Source organism: Carex rostrata, chromosome 2 (genome assembly GCF_964058835.1).
Source record: "Carex rostrata chromosome 2, lpCarRost1.2, whole genome shotgun sequence".
NCBI classification, from domain to species: domain Eukaryota; kingdom Viridiplantae; phylum Streptophyta; class Magnoliopsida; order Poales; family Cyperaceae; genus Carex; species Carex rostrata.
In genome coordinates, this window is record NC_135919.1 from 6,639,266 (window position 1) to 6,665,944 (window position 26,679).

The window sequence follows — 26,679 nt, forward strand, 5'->3', positions numbered from 1 at the left end:
TTATTGTTCAGGAGGAGGTTTCCAAAGTTTGTCGCTTGCGAAAATCCTTGTATGGTCTCAAGCAATCTCCTCGAGCTTAGTTTGGGCGTCTATCTCAAGCTCTCAGTCATTTCGGCATGACCAGGAGTGCCAATGATCACTCAGTGTTCTACAGGCACTTGAAGGGAAAGACCATAGTGTCAGTCGCATATATGGATGATCTCATCATTACTGGTGGTGATGATGACGGGATCTTCGCTTTGAAGAAGTTCTTGAGCGAGCAATTTCATATTACTGACCTTGGCAAACTCAAGTACTTTCTCGACATTGAGGTATTGCGATCTCGTGGCAAGCTTCTCATCTGTCAAAGGAAATATGTACTGGATATGCTCTCAGAAAGCGGGTTGCTTGGATGCAAACCTGTTGATTCGCCGATGGTTCGTAAGACCAAGCTTATGCCAGAGGATGGAGAGCTATTACATGATCCCGAGAGATATCGAAGACTGGTTGGTAAGTTGAATTACTTGACAGTTACTCGGCCTGACATTTCTTATCCAGTTAGTGTTGCGAGTCACTTCATGTCAGACCCTCGCACTACACATTGGGATGCTGCTGTTCGGATCCTCAGGTATCTCAAGGGTTCTCCAGGGAAAGGGCTAGTATATTCTGACCAGGGACATGACAAGATAGCAGGCTTCATTGATGCTAATTGGGCAGGCAGTCCTACCAGTCGGAGGTCCACTACTGGAGTCTGTGTCTTCTTTGGTGAGAACCTGATTTCTTAGAAGAGTAAGAAATAGACTGTTGTGGTTCGATCAAGTGCGGAGTCAGAATACCGCGCAATGGCAAACACTTCCTGTGAGCTAGTGTGGACGAAGCGTTTGCTCAACGAAGTAGGTGTTCACCATGATGGTTTGATGACATTACACTGTGACAACCAAGCAGCAATGCACATTGCCAAGAATCAGGTCTTTCATGAGCAGACCAAACACATCGAGGTAGATTGTCACCTTGTTCAGGATTTTGTCAGAGGCACAACTTCGCACCCTCCATACATCCGACTAAGTCATGTTCGAACAAATCTTCAGCTCGCAGATATTCTAACCAAGCCTTTTTGGAAAGCACACATTGATAGTATATGTAACAAGTTGGGCATGTTAGATGTATATGCTCCAACTTGAGGAGAAGTGTTAAAGGAAAGAAATAATAGTAATAATAGTGTCACACCCCAGATTTTTACCATCCGGAGCATGATTATATAAGCATCTTCACACCTTTTCTTGACCCGTCAACCTACGTTGCCAACAAAAAGGAAAATAAAATAGCAAAATGGAGTCAGCTACAAAGCTCAGTAACCGGTTATTTAACGACGCGCTTCTCTACAATTGGCTTAATTTAACAACTATTCAATTAGGCAAGATTAATCCACACAAATTCACATCAAATTATGCACGCATATTTAACTAGCAATAGCATGTCGGTCTAGGTTATCCATAAAACAAGTCACATCATATTCACACATGTGTAATCCCTGTCACAGGCGATTCCCACATTCTCATAACACAATTCCTTAAACCGCCAATCCAATGGGAAATCCATCCAACATTGGAAGGCCGCCAACCCACTGGGAAATCCATCCAACAGTGAGAGGCTACAATCACATATCAAATTCCAACCTCAGACCCGCTATCCCGTTAAATATGTCATCATAATTCAATATGCAATACCAATATCCAAATCAACCATACAAAACGAAAACACAGTTATAGAGAAGTCCGGTTACCTGATAGCGAGATTTTCGGAACTCCAAATGGGATTTCAACAACAACTCAGAATCACTGCGACATATTCACAAATTCAAATCAGACGAGTACTCGATCAATAATTGAAGTTAGAATAATGTCAATTGGAATAAAATGAGAAATTATTACCAACAGATGAGATAGACGTGGACTGGAGCGATTATTATTGGCAATCACTGGAGCGATTATTATTGGCAATCTAGTTAAATATATAATTTATGAAGAATATAGAGAGGATAAACTAAGGCAAGACATATTGAAAAGAGAAGAAATTTCACAGGAAGCGGGGGTTAATTAATCAAGGGGTTACGCATGGGTTTTCATTTATAGGAGGAAGTTTAATCCAAAGGTTATATTGATGAATTCGAGGGGTGCGTACAGGGGCGCCTACAGTTATTCATATGAGAAAAGATCTGTTGAATTCAACTTTCAAAATTACAGTAGAATAGTCGGTTATTGACATATTACGAATTAGCCGAGATGTATAACAGTTGTGACCTTGTTATATAAAGTTATAAAGCATGAAGCTATATTTCAAATATACTATGTAGTGTAAAAAGAGACTCAAGTAAGGTAGTAGATATATTTTTTAAGTTAATTGAACAAAAAGACTGATGTAGTAATATTCTGAGTAGTACAATATAATCAAATTCATTATTTAGAAAATCAAATAAAATATGACAAGTTTATTATTTCATTATTTTTTTTTTAAAAAGATGTCTATAGTGATTTAAATATTATAAATATAATGTTGTAAGCATGAATAAATAACTCAATTTTTTTGGGATGTTACAAATAGCTTTAATTAGGTAATAGTTGTTATTTCCTATTCTAGATTTCCTTTTGTCAATATATTTGTATAAAGAGGAGGGTTAAAATGCACTCTTCCTTTTGTGCTCCTAACGTGCACCATTTTCTCATATTTTCATTTTCAAAGTTCAAATAGTCGATTCGAACCTTCCAACGTGTTCTTCATATTAAAATGTGCTTAGAGACCAAATTTTACATTTTTTGAAAAATTTTTACTATTTTTTCAGAATTTTTCATTAAAGTAAACAATAATAAAAAATTCAGCAAAGTGGTGATTTTCAAAAATTCTGAAAAAATAGTAAAAATTTTCCAAAAAATGTAAAATTTGGTCTCTAAGCACATTTTAATATGAAGAACACGTTAAAAGATTTAAAACGACTATTTGAACTATGAAAATGAAGATACGAGGGAAGGGTACACGTTAGGAGCACAAAAAGGAGGGTGCATTTTAACCCTCCACTTGTATAAAATAATTTATTGGAATATACAGAAATTTTCACTTTCAGATACAATAACACTGTTTTTGGATGGTCCAGAATTTTCAGATCAAGTGATATTCTACCCATCTAAAAAATAGTAAAAAAATTCTTAAAAAATGTAAAATTTAGTTTACAAGTACATATTTATATGGAGACCATGTTGAACGGTTTGGATCGGCCATTAAGACTTTCAAATCGAAGATTTTAGTTCATAGCGTTGACCAATATGCGCTATGCATAGTACCATAGCCTCACTCATATATTATTGTCAAAACTAATTTTTGAACTCTTATTTTCCTGAAGGTATGACAGTGGAATTAAAATTCATCAATATCAATATCAATATCTTAAGACAGAGATGCAGCATCTCCAAATTAAAAAAAATTAAAGGATCTAATATTGAGAACAGACTGCGAATCACAGAACAATATTAAATATAAGATATATAGGCAAAAGAAAGCAAAATCAGGCTAAAAAGAAAAATATTAGAAAAAAAACTACTTCAAAACAACCTATCGAGGCCTAGATAAGGTCAAATCTGCACGGACTTTGCAACCACTGTAACAAATTAATCATCCTTAAAAGACACAAATTAAGCTGCCCACCTTCTCCGGGCACTTGTGAAACGGGGCACCTGAATCCGATGAATACCCCTCCAAGTACCTCCTGGTAAGCACTGACTCCAATTTGTATCCGGTGAATATCCTAAATTGAAATTGAGGAGGCAAACTTTCTCTATCCTCAGCCACACTCTGAAACCAATCATACAAATTAAGCTGCCTTAGCAAATCAACTGACCATTAAATTCACTCAGCCGCCTAGTTTCTAAACGTTGGTACAGCCCATAGACAATATTTCCCAACTGGAAAAGCACATGAGGTCAATGTGAAGGGAAAAGCACACGGGGTCTCTGTGGCATCTCTTCAAACAGCAAATGTCATGCACGCGATTCGGAAGTACAGTTCGATCATAACATAGTAAGTCCACTTGTCATGGCCCCACTTCTGTGACTGCTTCATGTCCTCAAATATCCTCTCTGCTTCTGAGTATGTCTCAAGATTTGCGCACATGGTTAATACTGTGTTGTATAGGATTTGGTCCATAGGCCACCTGTTGTAAAAATGCACAAAGTTTAACATTTTAGAATCACAGAAATGGCACCAAGTGTTTTATCAATATTGAAATGGCACCCGATATTTGTCTCATTTGGAAGTGGCACCCAATTTCAGGGATATTTGCGACTTGAGCCAATAATGACATTGAAAAGATATATGTTCTGTTTCTATTGACCTTTGTACTCAATGCTTTGATGACCCTGTATTTTCCTAAGTTAAATTTCACTGAAATGGACCGAACCAAAATTAACACTTTCAGGTTCCAAATCATTATAAATACAATAGGTTGAGTCAACATCATAAAATACTAACATGTTTGGACCTTTTTGTGTGGCATTCGGCAACAAACACAAAAAAGTTGTTTGCTTGGTGCCATTTTCCAACAGCACGTAGAGATTTGAGAACCAAATTGTAGAAAATGGTTTCCTGTTGGAAATCTAAAGATGATTGTTTGAGATATTCAAGCAAAAGAATGGAATTTGGTAGGTGGCGAGAGAAAGAATTAACAAGGGAGAGCGCATCCTCGTGGGATGGGAGAGATGGAAAGGCATTAAATAGGGTAGAGAAGAAAACAGTTTTATCAGAATTTGGGGGGAATGGAGATTTAGAGTTTTGATGAGGGATGATGCAAGCGTATTGGTTTTTGGTCAGGCAAATTTCAAAAAGATCATTGTGGCATCCCAAATTTTAATAGAAAGTTCAGTCTCCATGAGAGATCTAAACCATTCAAGTTCATAACTCTTAATATTACATAATTAGTAACCTGGAAAAAGTCTCAGATTAATTTTTAGGCCAATTTAAGACACTAATTGGAAACTCATAACTAGCTTACAATTATTTTCACTGGTAAAAACTGTTGATATTCTTATTCTCTTTTTCTTTACAACAAATTTATACACATCTGCAAGAATTCCATCAACACCCTTGAAAGAAAACCATCAAAAAGAACACCCCTGAAAGAAATGTTTATACGTGTTTAATTAAGCTAAATTGATACACCATTCATCCTTCATCTTCAGCTCGAACCTTTCTTCCAAAACTAAGTAGTGCTACGTGGAAAATCATACAAACAAAATAGGTGACTGACGAGTGGGCCCCACTTTTTCTGGATGGCACAGCATTAGGTGTGTAGCATGTACTTGTTGGCTGGACATAACCATTTCCCGGGGAAGATGCCGCAGTCAGACACCATCCAGTCGGAGTCTCTCCTTTATTTGGTTGTGATGAGCTCGTGCTTCCCTAAGGCATATATGATTCATGATATTGGCATTAATAAGAAATTATGCCTTTAAGGCATATATGATTCATGATATTGGCATTAATAAGAAATTATGCCTTATTTTTTTTTCATTCATAAGAGCTGCATGATCTCAGTTTATTGATGAAGAGGTGTATTTTCTGTCTAAGAAAATTAGAAAACTGTTTTCCTTGTACATTTACATGTTGTATTTAATCCATTAGATGATCTCTAAACAAGTTCTTGTACCTGGGTTTGATCTGGTGCCGGGATAAGAGACGGAGGATTTGTGGCAGCCTTTGAAAGGCCAATATCATAGTTCTCTGTCAAATCTGTCTTGTAAAGCCCAAAAGACCGTTCAGAGGTTGGCCCGGGCTTTAGATCTTCATCATAAAGTGCGAAGAGATACGTGTCAACCGACTTGCCCGGTACACGTGGAGTCCCGGCCAATGATTTCAAATGGGTTACTAAGTTACCGTTATAAGCTTGTGCATTCTCCACGGTGGCGCCCACCTCATTTGAGTCCCCTTTGTACGGCCAACCAGTCTCAGCTATGACAATCTCAACATCATTAAAACCCTTTGCATCCAATGCTGCTCGAATGGCATCGACTTGAGCATCAAACATGTTCATATAGGTTAGACCTGAGCCTGAGTCGACCCGACCTGGGTTGGATTGGAAGAGGCAAAATGCTAGAGTTTCAGGGCGAGGATCGCTGTTATAAGCAAACCAAGGGTAAGGGTTGATCATAAATGGTGAACCGCTTTGTTGAAGGAAAGCGAGAACTGGATCGAGGTTTGGTGCCAAGTCAGGGTGAAAGGCACCTGCTGAAGGTGGGTCTGACTGAGACAACACCGCCATGGAATGCACGGTTGAGATCTTTATTGAAGGGTAATTAGCAGAGAGAGCAGAAAAGAGGTTTTGCATTGCAAGGAGTAGTTGAGACGGTAAAGAGTCGTCTCCCGAGTTTAGAACCTCATTACCGACTGAAATGGAGGCGATAGTGGTAGCGGGCATGTAAGGGACAATGTTAGCAGAAACCCAGGCAGCAGCAGCTGAGGAGGAGGCAGCAAGGGAAGGAATGTCTCCATTAGAGACACCAACTAGGAGGGAGATGTTGGTACCAGCAAAGGCAGAGATAACGGCTGCATCAGTGCCGTAGAGTCGAACCTTAGAGATTGAGGTGGAGGTGAGAAGAATGGCGGTGGAAGAGGGAGGCGGGAGGTTGTCAGCCACTTCACCATAGTTTACTCCAATGAATGATTGTGATTCTGCCACAAATTAAAATCAAAAGTTTTGTAAGGAAAATTATCATATGATTTTATTTGGTACAGCTAGCTAGGGAATGATTAGCTAGTTATATTCTTCCATGTGAATTTGACTTGCCAGAAAATCCAGGCAGGATGATGGAATATATACATTAGGTTAGGTGAATGTTTAATATAAAGGCTGAAGAATATTAAGTTCGGAACTGGACCAACTAATGACAAAAACTTGTGGATGTTTAAATTTGATCCATCATTTCATTTGTTGTTACTTTCGGTGGTTGTTTTCTCCACATTTACTGACCTTTCCTTATCTAGGCTTACAGTTTGATTTTGACTCTGTAACAGAAGAATTACTTGTCTATTATAGCTCTTTTTTATACTAAACAAATTAATAAAAAAATAAAAAATAAATCCAACAGAACAGAACAGAACAGAACAGAACAATTATTTTAGAGATCTTTGAAAAAGACCTCTATAAATCAACCCAAATAACTTTACTTAATTATTTTAAAGATCTTTTGAACAAGAACCAATACTTAATTACCATATTTGATTATATTAAGATTGCTTAATTTATGTATTATATTAGATGCTCTTCGACACTTGTGTGCGTGTGTGTGTGAGAGAGAGAGTGTGCTTACTTGAAAAAGGGAAGAGGAAGGAGAAAGCTTGAAGAAGCTCCAAAATCACCAAAACATGCTGCTTTCTCATGGCTTATGTCTGTGTGAAGAGAGAAAGAGAGAGAGAGAGAGAGAGGTGCTAAATTGTCTCTTGCTCTTCTTACAAGGGACAATTAGATTAGTTGTCTGTAGCTTTTAGTTTGGCTTTGTATTTGGGGTCCCGGGGAAAGAACAAGGCACAAGGTGGTATGGTATATACTATATAGAGATAGATCGATGCTACAGTTTAAACAATAAGGGACAACAAGAGTCGTCTCTTGGTCTTCTTTATAAATGGAGAGATTCTCCATTTCTCTTTTTATAGGTTTCTCCATTTCATTTTTATATTTCCCAACGCTTTACACGTTAAAGTGGAAGGGTTAGTTTAACCAGAAAAAAATTAAGGTGTCAGTGCGAGGTTCTGATTCGAAACTGAATGAACCTGCATCCGCATGTGCATCATGCCTCCTTTTTATATATTTTACCAAAGCTAAAAGCAATCTTAATATAACCAAATATTTTACCATATTTTAAAGATCTTTTGCATCATGCGTCCTAGGTAGATAATCTTGATAATATATATATTAACTTGATAATCTTTGCTTTTAGTAGACAAGAAATTGTAATTTTCAAACTGGCACATAAAATGTGAATTCACTTTATTCGCATCATATATATAAAAATTGATAAAAATTTCAAACAAGTTAAATTTTATAATGGTCCATATAAAATATCAAATGACATCTAAATTGCAATACAAACACTCCATAAAGCTAAAAATTATATATAATTTTTTTATCTGATTTATAGAAGCGTCGTCAAATCGAATTAATAATTCCAATCTTATAATTATTGTCATTTGAATTTCACAGAAACTTTATGGGTATAATTTGGGGAGTTGTGGAGCTGGAGCACCAGTTCTTGGTATGTACGAAAATTAATGCAGAGAAAAGGGAAAATAATGGCATTTTCCGCGTTTGGAATGGACAGTTCGTCAGTTCCCCTGCATGACCGTTTCATTTCCAATTTACTGGCCGATGGCTCATCCATTAATCATGTTATAGGATAGGTAATAGGTTACAACTTACAAGTCTAGATTTTCTATGCTCATCTCCCGTGGCCGTGTGTAGCGAAAAGAAAAGTGAATAAATTAATAAGCTGCATAAGGTGGGACTTCCAACATGTCACTATTCGGTTTTACTTACCCTCTCATTGTTATCTCTAACTTCATTTTTTAAACAAGACAAGCTAGCTTTCCTCAATGTCTTATACTTAAATAAATTGATACACAACAACTAACAAGTAATAAGCTTTACTAATAAAATTTAATTTATTACTACTCTTTTGTTATATATAAGTTTCTAATTTTTATTCATATCCGGATAATTTATTAATAAAGTATAATTTAATACTAATCATATGCCTATAACTGCAAGTTACCTAGAGATTAAGAGCTAGTGCACTCCACAAGAGGAGAGGGGCGGGGAACGAGGAGTAATCAAAACGGTATGGATAATATTTGATCCGTATTTGATCTGTTTTTAAAAAATTAGATGTAGATATCTGATATCTGAATATCTGTGTGGATATGTATACTAATATAGTTTTACGTTTTTATATATTTTAATATTTATTATACAAAATTATGTTATTCACTATTATAATTAAATAAATATTATGAATTTTAATATATTTTAATAATTCTTTATATTATTTTAATAAATATCCGATATAATATGTATTTTTTATCTAGATCTGTCTAATACCTGCTTCGTATTCATATCTGAAAAAAAATATTAATATATTATTACCATTATCCGCTCTGTTTTCACCCTTGAGCCTAAGCTTGTTCTTATTGGTTTTTCAAATAATCCCCGGAATGTAGCACTATTTTTTTTTTCTGTGAACTTCTCTTTCCATTTTTTTTATGTAATTGTTTTTCTTTCAATTATTTGAATCTTTTTTACTTATTTTTAATTCAGTACCTTGCGCTATTGAAAATCAGCATAAGTACGGTGGATATATTTTAATGAAGGGAGATATTTGTGGATACATACATCTTGCTTATCAAAAACAATGTTATGACTTTTTTTTCTATTGAAATATTAAAAATATTTTCATAGTTTTTTGAAAATAGATGTAATCTTGTATTATTGAATTTATTAGAAAGATTGCCATAAATAATATGAATTAACATTTTTCGGATCAATTTTTTTTATTGCTATAAGAAAAATCATAATATGGTTTTGAATATGAATTATCAATTCCGATTCAAAAGTTACTTTTGGATAAATAAAGAAATTATCGTGGTACATTCAAATTCTAAAATACTCCATCTATTTTCTAAATGTCAAATCATTTTTTTTTAAATAGATTGAGTATCTTAGAATGTGTATGTATTAGAAGGACCACAATAAATTATTTATTTACCCATAAGTGACTTTTGAATCAGGATCAATAACTCAGATTAAAATTTATTATTTATTTTTCCAGCAATAGACAAAAAAATATTTTAATTTTTCTTATAGCCGGAAAAAATATAGCCTGAAAAATGTTAATCCGAGTTATTTGTCATGGTATTTCTAATAAATTTAATTATATAGTATTTCATCTATTTTCAAATAAATATATAAATATTTCTAATATTTCCATAGAAAAATAAAAATCACTATATCTTCTACTTAATTAAAATAAAAATCAGTAAATCATATTTTTGATAAATTATTTACTAGAAATGGTGTTTCCGGAAGATAATTTACCGGAATGCTATTTCCGATAAATAATCTACCGGAAAGAAAACTCTGAATTTAAAAAAATATTCTGCGGATCCAGGATCTGTTTAAGGTAAATTTAATGAATTACGCAGATTTTGAATTTTTTTTTTTCTAAATCGAGTGTAGATTTTGAATTTTTGTATTTCTTTTGAATATTAATAGAAATTTCGGTAAAAAATAGCTAACTCCACTAGTAAAAAAAATGTCCGTTGTTGTTCATCATTGTAAAATAGTACGTGGGATAAGTTTTGGTAATCCATATAAAAGAGTAATTATTTTAGGGAATAGAGCAAGAAAACGATTTGGAAGAAATATACGCACCTAATAATTAAACAGAAGAGAAAAGAATAAGAACGCGGAAAGAGATTAGAGAGACATGCGACCGCATTATTGGCTTTTATTCCCGTCTTACTCCATTTAAAGAAGGAGAGCGACCAAAGCTAATGGTTCAGATATCATGTGGCAAGTATAAATTAAAGAATAATTATTTTAGTAGCCGTGCTACAGTATCCGCACAGTACCCGTGCTACAGTACTGTGCTTAGAGAAATAATGTATTATGTTTCTCACTAATTATATAATCTCAACTAATTATTATTCTAAAATTCTAACAACATCATTTCTCTATGGTACTCACTAATTATATAATTTTCCTTTTACAGTCCCCGCACTTGTTCTTGTATCAACCTTTCTTTAACAAAAATAATTGACTTCATAAGAATAAATACTTCAATGCATAGATATAAATACTTTCAGAACTTAGATATTAATACTTTCAGTGTTATATTAAAAATACTTAGATATGTATACATTCGTAGTTATAAATACTTAGAAGATAAAATATTAACACTTAAAAAAAATATTAATACTTTGATGTGTGACTTATTATGATTACCCTTATTCGAGTTCCCCAATCATCTCCACGTTAGCCTTCCTCTAACAAAAATAGTTGACCTCATACGTATAAATACTTCAATGTATAAGTATAAATACTTTCAATACTTAGATATTAATAATTTCAGTGTTATATGTAAAAAAATACTTACAAGTATAGGTATGAATACTTGTGTGACGACGAGTCTAAAAGTACATCATTATAAATCTCATTTGAAAGAAAAAATTACGTAGATATTAATAATATGGAAAAAAAAATTAAAATGGTGGAGATTTTGCAGTCCCTGCAGGAAGTTATCTTTTTGCATTTAATTTTCGATGGTTCCCCCCATGGATACAGTGTGAGTACAGTGCTGCAGGTACTATTATCTTCGCGCTACAGTACCCGCATAATAAATAATTATTCACCTCATAGCTATAAATACTTCCGTACATAGGTATAAATACTTTCGTGCATAGATATTAATACTTTAGAAAAAAAAATTGAATTGTGAAGTTTTTGCGATACACACAAAAAGTTCTTTTTCACATTTAATTTTTGGTGGCCCCCTGGGGGTACAATGCAGGTAACTATAGTGCGGATACTGTTATCAACTTATTAAATTAAATTTCACAAGGATCAATTATTGAGGGTTCAAGTGCCTCCATTTTTTGTGCCTCCATCATGCCTCTATTTTTAAAAACTTTAATAACTCAAAAACTAAAATTTGAAAGTCAAAATAAAACAGTTGGATATAATCTACACCATTTTATCTATGTACGTGTAAAAAATTATGATATTTCAACTTTATTTTGATTGTCATCAAGAGCTTGTAAAAAATGTACTAACATGAATAATTAAGAGATGTTGATTTTTTAACTTATTGATTCACATAGAAACAAAATTAAAATGTGATAATTTTTTATGAGCACATAGAGAAAATAACATAGATCACATCCAACGTTTTATTTTAACTTTTAAGTTTTATATTTTAAGTCATTTAAGTTTTTAAAAATGGAGTCACGATGAAGACATAAAAAATGAAGGTATTGAACCCTCCTCTTAATTATTTGATGATAATTTCAATCATGTAAATAATATTTAACCTATTTTTATACTACTCCAAGTAGAGACCTGGTGGCAGCTAGCGGCTAAAACCAAAGTCTTAGTCTTTTGGTGCCACGTAACTTCAATCAGTGTAACTTTCATAGATTTGGTGATTGTTTAAAGTTCAAAGTTTCAAACCCAGGCAGCTCTATTGGCACCAAATCTTGCTCTTTTACCACTGTCGTCTGTCTCTCTCGACCTTTATATCTTGGCCTTTTACCACTGTCGTCTGTCTCTCTCCACCTTTATTTCTCCTCGCTGCACCTAAGCCAACAAATCCGAAACCTATAACAATATTTAAATTAATAATTGCGGCACCAATACCCCTAATAGATTTACATTTTCCTCTAAAACTAATTCTATTCTGTTCAATCAAATTCAAATTGACCATAAATCTTCTATGGTTACGTACTCAAAACTTCAAATTATTGTCATAAGCGACTTCATACCAAATGCATTGAGCAGAAGAACATTGAACACAAATATAATTTATTATTTCCACAACTTAACAAAAAAAACACCTTTATCTATCATCTCCATGCCAGTCTCTTCTTAACAAATTGTCTTTTGTAATTTCTCAAAAGAAAAAGAAAAATTGTCTTTTGTAAGTGCATGTGGCAATCAAACAGATCGGTCGGGTTGGGTTGGGTTGGGGATCCAATCAATTTGACTTTGGAAGATTGTCGGATCATGTATCAAATTAAGCCGGGGCGAATTTCAAATTGTCCAACACTGAATTATTTTTCTAATTTGAATCGGTTCGAATTTCGGATGATCCGGCTTCTGATCATTTTTAGGTCTTGGATCGCTTCGGATCGGCTTTGGTCATGTTTTGAGTCGTCTTGCTTCAGGTTGTTAGGGGTTGGGTTTGGTTTGGGACGAGTCGAAATCTATTGGGTAACCGGGTTAATGATTATTCGAGTCGGGTCTAATTTCAAGTTGTTCGGATCTAGGTCGATATATATTGTTGGTTGTTCGGGTCGAAGTCCAGTCAGAATATTTTTTATAATTCATGATCTAAGAAGAACAATAACATATACATATTATTAGTTGAAATTAATATATTTAGATATGTTATCGATCAAAGTAACATCTTCTGAATCAAATGAGCATCAATTTGGCAAAAATAATCTGAAAAGGAAGAAGTCTAGGATACATAATAAGAGTTAATAAAATCTCTTAGAACGCTGAATCATCAAGTCATATATATAATATATGTATTGTCATAATTAAGATCCCTCTTCTAAATAATCATTACAGATATGAGATATCCATATATATATATATATATATATATATTACTTCTTTAGTCTTTATCTGCAATTAATTTGCAGTGATTCTCATTTAACTACCAAAAGAAACCTGTATGTAACACTTGGCACTAAATGATAATTATACCACTTCATTGGCATTAAATATTAATGTTGACCGTGATTGCTCACTGGTGATTTGAAATACATTCTTATCATCAAGGAGTGCAATAATTAATATGACTAAATCTCTTGATAATATTGATACTTTATTTCAGCCAGTTGTTTAATTTGCTATAAGATTTGCTCATGTTTGTTAATAACTAAATTATTGTTTAATAGAAATAAAAAAAAATGTTTAAACGAAACTGGATTATTTATTATTACAATATCCTGACTAAACAATCCAAAGATAACATATATATTAACAATACATAGGTGAAAAAGCAACAACAAATAAAGTCTCTGTGTATGAATCCTGATTGGGTTGTTCAAATACAAAGACTTTTTAAGATTATATAAAATATAATTAATAAGTTATTTAGTCTTTTCTTTTTCTCTGCTTCTTTCTCTTTTACGTACAAACTCTCTTTTTTGACGTAACTTCTCATTTTCGCTTAAACTCTCTCATCATTTCGTCTCTCCCACTTAAACACAGAGAGAAGGGATAATAGACTCGGATATAAGGATTCCAACTCCAGCTCGATCGTCTAAAACAAGGTAACCACTTTAACTTTTTTCAACAAAATAACTCATACTGAATTCAACACTAATATCGCAACTCGTTATCAAAGTAGTAATTAATCGTTTGAGAATATGTGTTTTATTATTGATTAATCTTTTGTATTGAGTATAAAGGAGAGCGGTTCTAAGGAAAGAAAGAGATGGTACGTACTAAGTTAATTATTGATTAATTATAGTATTAAGAAAATCAAACATAATTAATATGAGTTTTGGGTATATTTGACATATACTAAAGTTGTATTGGGTAAATTTGTGAGTTATTAGATTTTTAGATGATAAATATGTAATTTCACATTTTTTTTTTTTTGAGTGGTATATATGAAATTCTCCCTTAATTAAAAGTCTCTGTGTTTGAACCCTGATTGGGTTGTTTACTTGTCCGGAATTTCAGTTTAATTATTGCCAGTGGGCCAATAAAAGTGTGGCTAACAGTCTGCTGCTGTGGCACAATAAAATCCATTGAATTCTTTGAAACTTATTAATTACATCAATATTAGTAAATCATATATATATATATATATAGATAGGATAATGTGCTTTCGGTAGCATATGGGCCGAAATACACACGGTTCAAATTTGAAATTTCAAAATCCAAAAAGTCGATCTGAACCGTTCATCTTGTTCTCCATATTAATATGTGCTTGGAGACCAAATTTTATATTTTTCTGAATTTTTTTACTATTTATTAAGCCACTTTGAAAATCGTTGATCCAACGGTTTTACTATTTTGTTAAGCCACCGTTGGATCAACAATTTTCAAAGTGGCTTAATAAATAGTAAAAAAATTCAGAAAAATATAAAATTTGGTCTCCAAGCACATATTAATATGGAGAACAAGATGAACGGTTCAGATCGACTTTTTGAATTTTGAAATTTCAAATTTTGACCGTGTGTATTTCGGCCCATATGCTACCGGAAGCACATTAGCCTATCTCATATATATATATATATAGAGAGAGAGAGAGAGAGATGGCTATGGTGCATTGCAATGCATGAACCCTCTTATGCATTGCACTATTAATCATGGATTTAAAGTCCAAACGACCAATCTGAACCGTTCATCTTGTTCTTCATATTAATATGTGCTTGGGGACCAAATTTGACATTTTTTGGAATTTTTTTACTATTTATTAAGTAATTTTGAAAGTCGCTGATCTGATGGTCCAGAAAATTTTACTGTTTTTTACTGTTCACAGCAAAACAACAATTTTCAAAAATACTTAATAAAAAGTAAAAAAATTCCAAAAAATGTAAAATTTGGTCTCCAAGCACATTTCAATATGGATTAAACATCTAACAGTTCGGATCGGTCGTTTGGACTTTAAATCCGTGATTATAGTGCAATGCATAAGGGAGTTCATGCATTGCAATGCACCATAGCCCATCTATATATATATATAGAGAGAGAGAGAGAGAGAGAGAGATAGGCTAATGTGCTTCCATAAGCACTTGGCCCGAAGGGCTGCCACCCCATTTTTTATTTTTCAAAATCCAAACAGTCGATCCGAACCGTTCATCTTGTTCTCCATATTAATATCTGCTTGGAGACCAAATTTTACATTTTTTGAAATTTTTTTGCTATTTATTAAGCCACTTTGAAAATCGCTGATCCAACGGTGAACCCCTGATTTTACTGTTTGGCAAGCCACCGTTGGATCAGCGATTTTCAAAGTGGCTTAATAAATAGCAAAAAAATTCCAAAAAATGTAAAATTTGGTCTCCAAGCAGATATTAATATGGAGAACAAGATGAACGGTTCGGATCGACTGTTTGAATTTTGAAAAATCGAAAATGGAGTGGCAGCACTTCGGGCCAAGTGCTTATGGAAGCACATTAGCCTATCTCTCTCTCTCTCTCTCTCTATATATATATATATATATATATATTTAAGAATATTTAATTATTTGACATTATGTTTTAGTAGAAATTTCATGACCGAATAATATTACGAAATTTCCTCAACTTCTTTTCAACTTTGAGCCGAAACTCATCAAATTTGCATTGCAGTTTCAAGCGCAAATTTTCACATATTTTATACATTAAAAATTTCAGACTTTATATATTCCGATTAATTGGATTATTAGAAGGTAATTAAACATAATGCAACACATGTATAGATCAAATAATGGTCAGATTCAATATTTCAATATAATCAACAAAGACTTTATCCATCTAAATTTATTATATGGGATATAAATTCACACCTCTAAATCAATATTAAAAAATATAAATTCAGACACACTGATAAATATGTGTATATATATTTTTTTGTAAATTCAGAAGGTTACATTTTAAAATAACGGTTACAACTGTCAGATGAAATATACATTGCAAAAGGCGTTTTATATAAATTATTGAAGAACAATGTGTGTGTTGGACCCACATTTTTTATCTACATTTGTAATATACAAAATGATATAATAATCTTTTTCGGAAAAGACAAAAGAGTCTTCTCCATAGGTCAAGTCTTAATTAATGAGAAATAAAACAAAAAAAGTAAGACGAAATTATAGCGAAATTAAAACTACCTTAATTAGAGATAAGAGGGTACACTGTCACAAACAGACATTTATTTCTCAATTTCTTTCTCTTCTCATTAGTCGATAATATAATAAAGCCATAATACAAGTAACAAGCGTTATTAAAAAAAAAAAACAAAAGGTAACTTGAAAATAAGATATTTAACCCTTCTTTTTAAGTGTCATCACTAAAATATTGCAACTGACATATTTCAGAAAGCAAGTACATAAACATTGAGCAGAACTAGGGCATATGTGAGTTTAATTTTAAAATTTATGGGACTGATTTCAAATGACAAATTAAATTTTTTGAAATCGAGATATTTCATGAATGATAAAAAATCAATGTATTAAAATTCATTTAGTCATTCCGTCAAATTTTGATAAGTTTTTTTATTATTTTAGTATATAGTTAAACGGTAAAAAAAAATAAAGAAACCTTATGTTTTTAATTGCTTGATTTTGTATTAAATTAATTCAAATATATATAAACTTTTTATATAACACAACTCGTAAAATAGAACGATTTCAACGATTTGAATTTATCATTTAAATATTTGAATTTAAGAACATCAAAGGTGAGTTTAAGAACACCATATTTTATATACTCCTTTGAATTTTATCAGCTTTCTCGTTAATAAGCTGAAAATTTGTGGCAACATTATATATACCGGTCGAAAGTATTTTTGAGATTTGCATATTTTTTCGAACAGCTGTTTTTCCCACTGACAATTTAGCATGAATAAATATGACTGTTTAATGACATACTTCATGTTCTAAATTAGCTTATATAATAATATCGAAGAAAATGGTATATACAAATTGTGCATTAGAAAATGGTATTTACAGCTTTACAGTAAATACACAACCTACGGAAAATATGAACCTTTTCTTTTTCTGAGGTAATAATTGTCAAAGGAAATGATGACACCAAAAAGGCAGATTTGACAACTGATACTGGTAATGACAAGTAAATTTAAGACAAACCCGGGCCTATTTCTCAAAGGCCTTCTATCAAGCCCAAATTAATTTTTTATTTTGGGTTTTAAATCTTTTAATGCCCTCATCGGCCCATAAGTAGACTGAAAGGCATATATATCTCAATTATATTATTAAGCACGTTGGGTGTCCGATCCGCCAACGGCTACGATTGAAAGATGAAACTTCGGATTTGATCTCAGCTCTCAAATTACATAATTTGTCTTCTTTAGATTAAATGCATCTGTTTTATGTATACAAGTCTAAATTTAGTTAAAAACATACTCACCACATGTGCTGTCACACGATACGTTACAATAAAAATTGAACAAACTCTGAAATTTAGCGATATATTTATCAATTTCCTTATTTCTTTGTTTCCATATTTCTCATCTTCAATTGAGAAAAATCCACTTTCCATTTTCTTATTCTTTGTTTCCTTACTTCTTCTTCGTTTCTATACGGATCACAATGAAAGTCATTTTTTTTTATTTCCTTATTTCTCTTTCTTTGTTTCTATACATATTGTTGTAGGCAATTTAGAATATATTTCCAATATATAATATATCAATGTGTGTGTATATATATATTCTAAATTGAAAACATAGAAGAATATAAATTGGAACATGTGTGTGAATATATATTTCTCTTATAATATGTGTGTGTATCCTATACATACACACGATAACACTTTTTATTTATGTTTTTTGATATCACATTATATGTTGATATTGAATTGTTGTAAGATATTTGATATTAGATTCGAATCGAGCTATTATTTGATATCATTGGTACTTAAAAATAAAGAATCATCACATCATCAAATTGTTATCAGAGATCATGATTAAAGTTAATTAAAAATACAACATCATATAAATTTTCTATTAACATGTGTCTTAATTTTTGAGTAATTATTATTATTTTCTTTGATATTTTTTTTTTCTTATAATATGTCACCGTTGCAACGCACGAGTATGATACTAGTATTCTCACATGACTTGACATATTCAGTGACTTGACATATTCAGTTCAGTGACTTACTGTACATATATTTGCGCATCTGCGGCTAAAAGCGCACGCATATTGAGTTACACAAGATTTGCCACAGAAAAGTGATTTTCAGTGTACTGGAGTCTGGATCTCTTCTTGGCTGATTCCTTTTCGTCGTCGGAGAAGGTAAGGTACCGGAGCGAACAACCAAAGGAAAAAAAGGAAGCGATTGGAAAAATGAAAGAAAAAGAAATAGAGAAGAAGAGAGAGAGACGAGAGATGATAACACGTGCGAAGATCGTCGAGCTACTCAGCGAGCGCCAGATCCGATCTCAGAAAACTCCTCTTCTTCTCTCTTGGTTTTCCCCAAATCCACATATCTCCACTAGGTATCATTCCTCAGCTTTTTTTATTCATTATTTTGCTTAGTTTTCCTAAATTTTTATTGATTTTGTTGTGGTTTAATTTAGGTTACGTTTAATGATCTGAGAATTGGATGCAAAATTGTTAGGGAAACAGGATTAACGTTTGCTTGTTTCAAGATTTGATATTTAGATTTATTGAAAATTTCACCTTTGGGCCACTTAGTTGCAAACTGAAATTTCCATGTAAACTGATAGTAATTAGCTATTGGGCTTGTTAATGTTTTGTCGGAGCCTTTCCGTAGAAAGCTCTGGTTTTTCACTTGATTTAAGATAAAATGACAGTAAGTTGATTGAATTATGTTCAGATTTTAATTGATTTTTCTATATGGATTGAATTGTGTAAGTCTGGGACTTTATTTATTGCTAAACAAATTGAGGCATTTCAGAAGGCAGTAGAGATTTATATTTCTTCCTTAGCCCCAAGTCCCCAACCAACCACCGACTTTTGAGACCTGTGAAAATTGATTTCAAATGTAGCCTCCTGTCCTGCCAATACAACTCAAAAGGCAATGGAAGTGTTTCATAATTTCATTTTTTGTACATAACAATATATCTACGCATCTCATCATTACTGTAATATTACTAATTACTCCATATGTATATTCTTGTTTTGTCAAAAGAACCTAATTTATCCACACAAATAAGTTTGTTGTGCCGGTTGTATGACAATTAAGTACGGGATAGTTATATTGACAACTGTCACTCTGACCACATGGTTATCAAAATCTAAAATTGAAATTACAGATATTTTCTGTATTAAATTTGGCATAATTTGAAAACCAATTGGTTCAACTATCGAGTGTATTGTAAAGTTAACAGTTCAGTTTTATTGACAATTGCTCTGCAACCAAACGATGCTCAAATTGCACCAAATTAAGTCCACAGCTTATTTATGCTATACAGAACATAACTTTAATTTTACTTTTTGAATTCTGTGTCAGTTGTTACAGTTGTCAAATAAATTTATTATCAATATATTTGCTCCACATAATACATGTGCTTTGTTTAAGTAGTTCCCAGTTTATTAGAAACCTGTAAAAAAAACCTTTTAAGGTGCTATTGGTCACTAAAATCCTTTTAGTAACAACAATTATAAATAAGAGCACCTGCATTGTTGAAGAAATTCAGAAAACTGAAATAATATGTTCCTCTTTATTTTAAAACAAAAATTCATCATTTATCATCTATTACTGGTTTAGATCATTCCATAGTTGATCTTTTGACGATTTTTATTTTTATGTTATAATTATTTCACAGTGCATTCTTTAGTTTTGTTATATTAGTATATAAGGTGTTAAAGGTTGATTAACAGCTGGGACCACATATGATTTTCACTAGCAGTTATTGGGCTATAGGACTCAATTTCTCATTAATTTATTTTCTTTTGTTCAATTAGTTTTGGTCTCTTTTTGGTTAATTTTGTTAGTTGAGTTTTAATTTAACTGTCAGGGTATGACCAGATTGCTTGAGACAATATTTAAGTACAGAAATCTGGTAACATATCCTGCTAAAACTCTATTATATCCAGTGCTAGTACATCTTGATAAGTCCTGCCAAAAAATTTCCTTGGATGGTTGGAAATATTTATGAACTACATTTACTTTTGGTTCAATTTACTAATGTTTGTTTCACATCTCTGTTTTTTTTTCCAGGAAGGACGTGTCGGTGGCTCTTTTTTATATCTTCTTGTTTTGTTTTCTTGTAATATCGAGCCTACTGACATTTCGGTATTGGTTTTACAAAACTTCAGGCCTCATTTCATTTTTTGGAATTTTTCTTCTTGTGTGCCTGAAAGTTTCTAGGCATAGAAAGCTCAAGAGGAAAAGAGAGAGGAAGGTTTTTATTACCTATATCCATGTGAATATAACATTTATTTTTATCTTTACATTTAATTCACATAATAATAGATTTAAAGTTCAATCACCTTGTGTAGTTTGAGCTAAGATAGCCAATTGCAAGAGAGAAGAATTTTACTTTATGAGCTTCCTAGGAACTCACAGAGATGAAAGAGAGGTTGCAAAAAATGTATGTACATCTGAGGACCTCATGCTTGGATAGGCAAGTTATTGTCTCATTAGCGATTCCATGCAAGGCTGTGGATTTTTTTGAAACATAATGCAAAAAAATGCAGGGATGGAAATTGTCCATTGATTAGAATTCACCATTCTGACAATGGTGTTAAACAGTAAAGGTAACTGCCTCACATCATATGTAAGTACTTGCTACCACTTACCAGTGTATAAATATGGGATGTTACTGAAGTTGGGTATTAGTTGCATGTTTTAGAATTTCAAATAAGAGACTAGCTCAGAGATGACGGCATTATAGGACCCTTACCACCAAATTCTATGAGACATTTCCGTGTATTACACTTAACAATGAGCTTAGCGCATTCTATCTTACAAAAATGCCATTCTTATAATAATTTGGTTACCTTATGGGAACACAAAAAATAGTACCTCCTTGATCAGCACATATATTTTTTTTTATTTTTGGACTTGAGAAACCATTGAATGCCTCTTTACTGCAAATACGGAGAATCATTTACAATGTAGCGGTTCTATTGGAGCAAGTATTATGGTCCATTAAATAAATGAATAGGTGTATTAATCCTAGTCGGACTTAGTTTTTCTTCTTGATTTGCACCAAAAATTAGAGAATCTTGAATATTTTTTTGTCCACGCCCATTTTCATTGTTGTTTTTGTGCCTACTATTCTTTTAGTTTGTGCTTCACAAACTCAGATTTAGAGGGAAGAAAGGGAAGAGGATGGGAGCTACTCTCCAAATTAAAGGGTAGAGATTGGAGGGGAATGACATCCATTTTTGTGTCTTGACTCCCTTCTAAAATTTAAGTTACTGGAGCAAGTAAACTTGCTTGGGCAATCCAGTCACCCCTCCCTCTTCTCTCTTCTGGAGCACACTAGTTGTATATTTTGAATTTTTCAGGCCATACCGGATTAATACCCAAATTGGTACTAATTATGCCACTTGTTTTTTTTTTTCCCATTAACGATGCAGTGTTTGTGAGTAGTTACTGGAGCACACTATTGTTTAGAGATATTGCATTCATGTAGTTAATTCTTCTTCTCATAATTCTTTGTCAATATAATTAATTAATACAAGTTCATCAGTTCATCGGAACAATTTCAAGTTGTTATTCACTTGTAGAGATAAATTATTTTTATAAGTTTTATGATTACAGAGTCAATAATAAGTACTTCTATTACTTGTTTAAAGATTAATTAAGAATGCAGCTACCGATTGTTTTAAGAAATAAGATAAAACTATCAATAACCTTGTATATTATTATTAAAAAGTTAATTGATTTCATTTCTTGTTTTCCATCATCCCATGCTGTTGATTAATCTTGTATCCTCAATGCACAATTGAACATGAATAGACTTGGATTTGAATCCATAATATTCTAACAGTTAACATTTTTCATATTTAGTACATTATTTAATCATGGCATTCCTTGTAATTCAAATGGTCAATTAAACATGACTATTTGATCCAACCCTTTTTTTCTCTTAATTTATCTTTATGACTTCTTACAGTTCATCCGATACATAGTATCATATTTATTTATTTATTTATCTTTATTACCGATGCTTTTACTACTCTACACGTGGAAGAGCTGACCTGGCATGACTTTACAGTGTATCAGGGGTAAATAAATAATAAGAGAAGCCATCGAGATATACACACAACAAAAAAGAATACATATTAAACTTGGTCGGTTCTTTGCTTCCAAAGTTGGCGTTATGAAAACAGAGATCTGGTCGTAGTTGTAAAGTTTTGAATAAATTACAAGTATTTGGTCTTACAGATGTCAAAATCTCACGCAGAGCTCATAAAATATCTCTGGACATGGGACCAAAAAGAGCAAATTCATAACTGCTAGCAGTCATCTTTCATTGCAACGGAATTACAACGCTATTATCTTACCTCTTGTTTGACAGTTTTGAGTAAGAATGAAATTTTACAAATATATATATATATATATATATATATATATATATATATATATATATATATATAGAGTACGGCTAACGCGCTTCCTCTAGCATATGGGCCGAAATGCTTCCGGTGAAAAGTTGAAATTGCAAAATCCAAAAAGTCGATCTGAACCGTTCATCTTCTTCTCCATATTAATATCTGCTTGGAGACCAAATTTTACATTTTTCTGAAATTTGTTACTATTTATTAAGCCATTTTGAAAATCGCTGATCCAACGATAGCTTCTGATTTTTACTGTTTGGTAAGCCACCGTTGGATCAATGATTTTCAAAATGGCTTAATAAATAGTAAAAAATTTCAGAAAAATGTAAAATTTGGTCTCTAAGCAGATATTAATATGGAGAAGAAGATGAACGGTTCAGATCGACTTTTTGGATTTTGAAATTTTAACTTTCCACCGGAAGCATTTCGGCCCATATGCTAGAAGAAGCGCGTTAGCCGTACTCTATATATAAATATATATATATATATAAAGAAAAAAGGACGTCCCAGGAAAAGCCGCCCAATTTTGTAATAAATTAGACACCAATAATTCAATTCTCAGTGGCGCTTTATTGACAGCCTATGACATGGGCTGCTGAATCATATAGTGGGCTTTCATTTTTTTTTTTTTTTTTTTTATAATTTGTTAATTCCCTTTTTTTAGGGTCAATTTTCTGGTTTGCATTTCCAAAGAAAAAAATTTCCCAAATGATTACTAACTATTGTTTATATTTCTTGATACCAAATGATTCCTATCATTACCGGTTGGTTTTTATCAAATTTGATCAGCTTTTTGGAAAATAATTCTTCGAAATTTTAATTGTCCCCATAAATTTGACAAGAGTTTGGACATAAATGTAAATATTCAAATATTGAATTATCCAAAGTTAATCCTCAGAATTTGATGCTTCAAATATGTCCGAAAATGAAAAATACAATATATATCTCACAAGTCATGTAGATCTCTTTACGAACTTTCGGAATGAGGTCATACTAAAACACCAGAAATTCATATCAAAATGATTTTCTTTAGCCTTATCTCCTTCTTTTTCCTCAGCATCAGAAAAGCATTCAACAGCCTAATTTCAATATTTATTTATTTAAATACATGTACATATATTCACTTGTTCAATTTGAAAAGTATAAATATTTTTTTTCTGCAACATAATTTTTCGTAAAGTTTCTACGAACGGTTTGTTGTGTGCATCCTACAACAACAACAATCAAGTCTCAAAGAAATTATGACAAGTTAAAAATGAAATCCAATCAGAACCACAAAACTAAGGTAGATAGTAATAAAAATGGTAAAGGATAAAATCATCACAATTGGCTTAATTTTGAAAAGGAAAAAAAAACTTAAAAATTCAAATTAATAATTTGGTTCCTTTGTATTTCAAATATTTTGTGGCTAAAGTACACTAGATGCGTACATTTTCTAAAAACCGAATCATTAATTAGATTCCCTAAAGTATCCGAATTGATAATTCGGATTCTTTTTAATAAATTAAAAAAAATCATCTTTCTAGTATGCGACAAAATATTTAATATAATTTTAAAAAAAAAATTCTATGATGAGGTAGCAGTTTGTCATTTCGTGACAAAAAGAAGTTCCTGTCAATTGCTTTCCCTCAACTGGAATAAGGTTTGTGTCCTGAAAGAAAATGAAGGTCTGGAAATCATCGATTTATCCGATTTAAAATGACGCGCTCCTAACCAAACCAACCAAGTGGCTATGGAAACTAAAAAGCAAACCATTTGTGCTATAGTTATCAACGATCGATAAACATACTTTAATTACATGACATGACCTCTCCGGACTCCGGCAGGCAATTTCAAAACATAGATTGAATTGTTTTAATATAATCATATATTTTATTAGTCTGAAAGAAAATTTCTAGGTAATCAATTTTAATATTAATTAATTTTATTGTCAAGTTGTCATTTTCGATATTTTCTTTTTGAAAAAAGGTGGTGGGATGTACCACCTGTTTGGTTGTTTTTTTTTCCATGAAACAATTTGTACGCTATATCTTCAATACATTCAAAATCATATCCTCTATCTACTATTAGTCCATTATTAGATTCATAAATTGGTCCGTAATTTAATTCGGAGTAAGACTATACATAGCTATTATATGTTAGTTATATGTTAGGGTAATTATAATTTCTCTCATCTATCCATCTCCCATTTCATTCTCCAACTAACTTTCTATTTTAACTATAACTATAACTACTATTTCTAACAACCTTTATTTTTTTCCTCTTTCTCCATTTCTCTTCCACTTTCATTTTCCTCTTTCACCTCCATCTCCTTCTCACACCTCCTTCTCCCACCACTCTCTCCCACCTCCGCCTCCCACACCTCACCTCACCTCACCAGGAGATCATCTGTCACTTCATCCCAATCAAGCACACCTCTGCCAAGAATAAATACTTCAACGTGTATGAATAAATACTTCAATGTGTATGAATGAATACTATAGCACGTCTCTATCGGGTTAGATCTGTCACTATCGATCGTATCAAAATAATTTTGTATATGTATATGCAATTAATCTCTTTCATGTTTATGTTCATCTTCCACATGAAGTAGCGAGTTTTGCAAAGAACAAAGCTTTATTAATGGTGAATTAGGCCACTGCGTATTAAATAAATGACATAAAAACAAATTTTGAAAAAAAAATAGAGATATATGAATGAATACTTGATGTCTTAGATATGAATACTTCGATGTGTATAAATAAATACTTAATATCTTAGGTAGTATACTTGCGTGACAAGATATTAATACTTGTGCAACGGACAACTCGAAAGTATGTCATCATGGATCTCATTTGAAAGATAAAATTGTGTAGAAAACGTTCGTGGTTTTAGATTTGTAAAATTTTTCACAGATCGTCAGAAATATTAGTTAGATTGAATGGAGGAAAAAAAAACCCACCTCTAAAAACATGTAAAATATGGATGAGTGATGTGTCCAGTTTTTATATTTGCACTTGCACGACGAGGATGAATACTTTCTCGATAAGGATGAATACTTGTACAACGGACAACTCGAAAGTATATCATTATGGATCTCATTTTAAAGATAAAATTATGTCAAAAACATTCGTGGTTTTAGATTTGCAAAATTCATCACCGATCGTTAGAAATATTTATTAGATTGAACGAAGAAAAAAAAATCCCACCTCTAAAAACGTGTCCAGTTTTTTTTTAAATACTTGATATATTAGGTATGAATACTTGATGCATTATAGATAAATACTTGTGCGCGCCAGTTGTAAAATCTTTCAAATATTATGTGGTCCCCAAATAATAAGTGGTTCCCCTAGGTAGTTAGTAGTTATTGAAGTAGTTAATGACTGGGGGATGAAATGGGAGATTGTTACGGGGGGATAGCTAGGTGCTCCCTATATGTTAATTATATAATAGATAGGCTTATTTGTTTGTACAATTAAATTAAAGTGGGAGAGGGATTTGTATTCTATGGACTATAGAACTCGAATCACCTAAGATAACAAAATATTTCTGTTTGGATCTAGACCATTTAATCATAATCTACATGACTATTAAAGCGCTCCATGTGTTCCTCCTCGGATTGAATTGGCATAAATTTTGATCGAATCTGTGCCAATGTTATACATATTTATAACGTTATGCATATTTA

General features: G+C 32.3%; 1 protein-coding gene and 1 long non-coding RNA gene across 2 annotated transcripts; one reads left to right on the top strand and one right to left on the bottom strand.

The window, feature by feature from the left end:
• Positions 1 to 4,991: 4,991 nt before the first annotated feature.
• LOC144571775 (glucan endo-1,3-beta-glucosidase 7-like) lies at positions 4,992 to 7,547 on the bottom strand. The gene is made up of 3 exons (XM_078321153.1): positions 7,332 to 7,547; positions 5,672 to 6,693; positions 4,992 to 5,424 (listed from the first exon to the last, which is right to left on the bottom strand). Exons 1-3 carry the CDS (start codon positions 7,399 to 7,401, stop codon positions 5,188 to 5,190), a joined length of 1,329 nt encoding a protein of 442 aa, XP_078177279.1. The 5' UTR covers positions 7,402 to 7,547; the 3' UTR covers positions 4,992 to 5,187.
• An 11,087-nt stretch (positions 7,548 to 18,634) lies between these two features.
• On the top strand, positions 18,635 to 20,929 carry LOC144571784 (uncharacterized). Its single transcript, XR_013517578.1, has 2 exons — positions 18,635 to 18,973; positions 20,662 to 20,929. It is a non-coding gene; the product is annotated as an uncharacterized LOC144571784 (long non-coding RNA).
• The last annotated feature ends 5,750 nt before the right edge of the window (positions 20,930 to 26,679 follow it).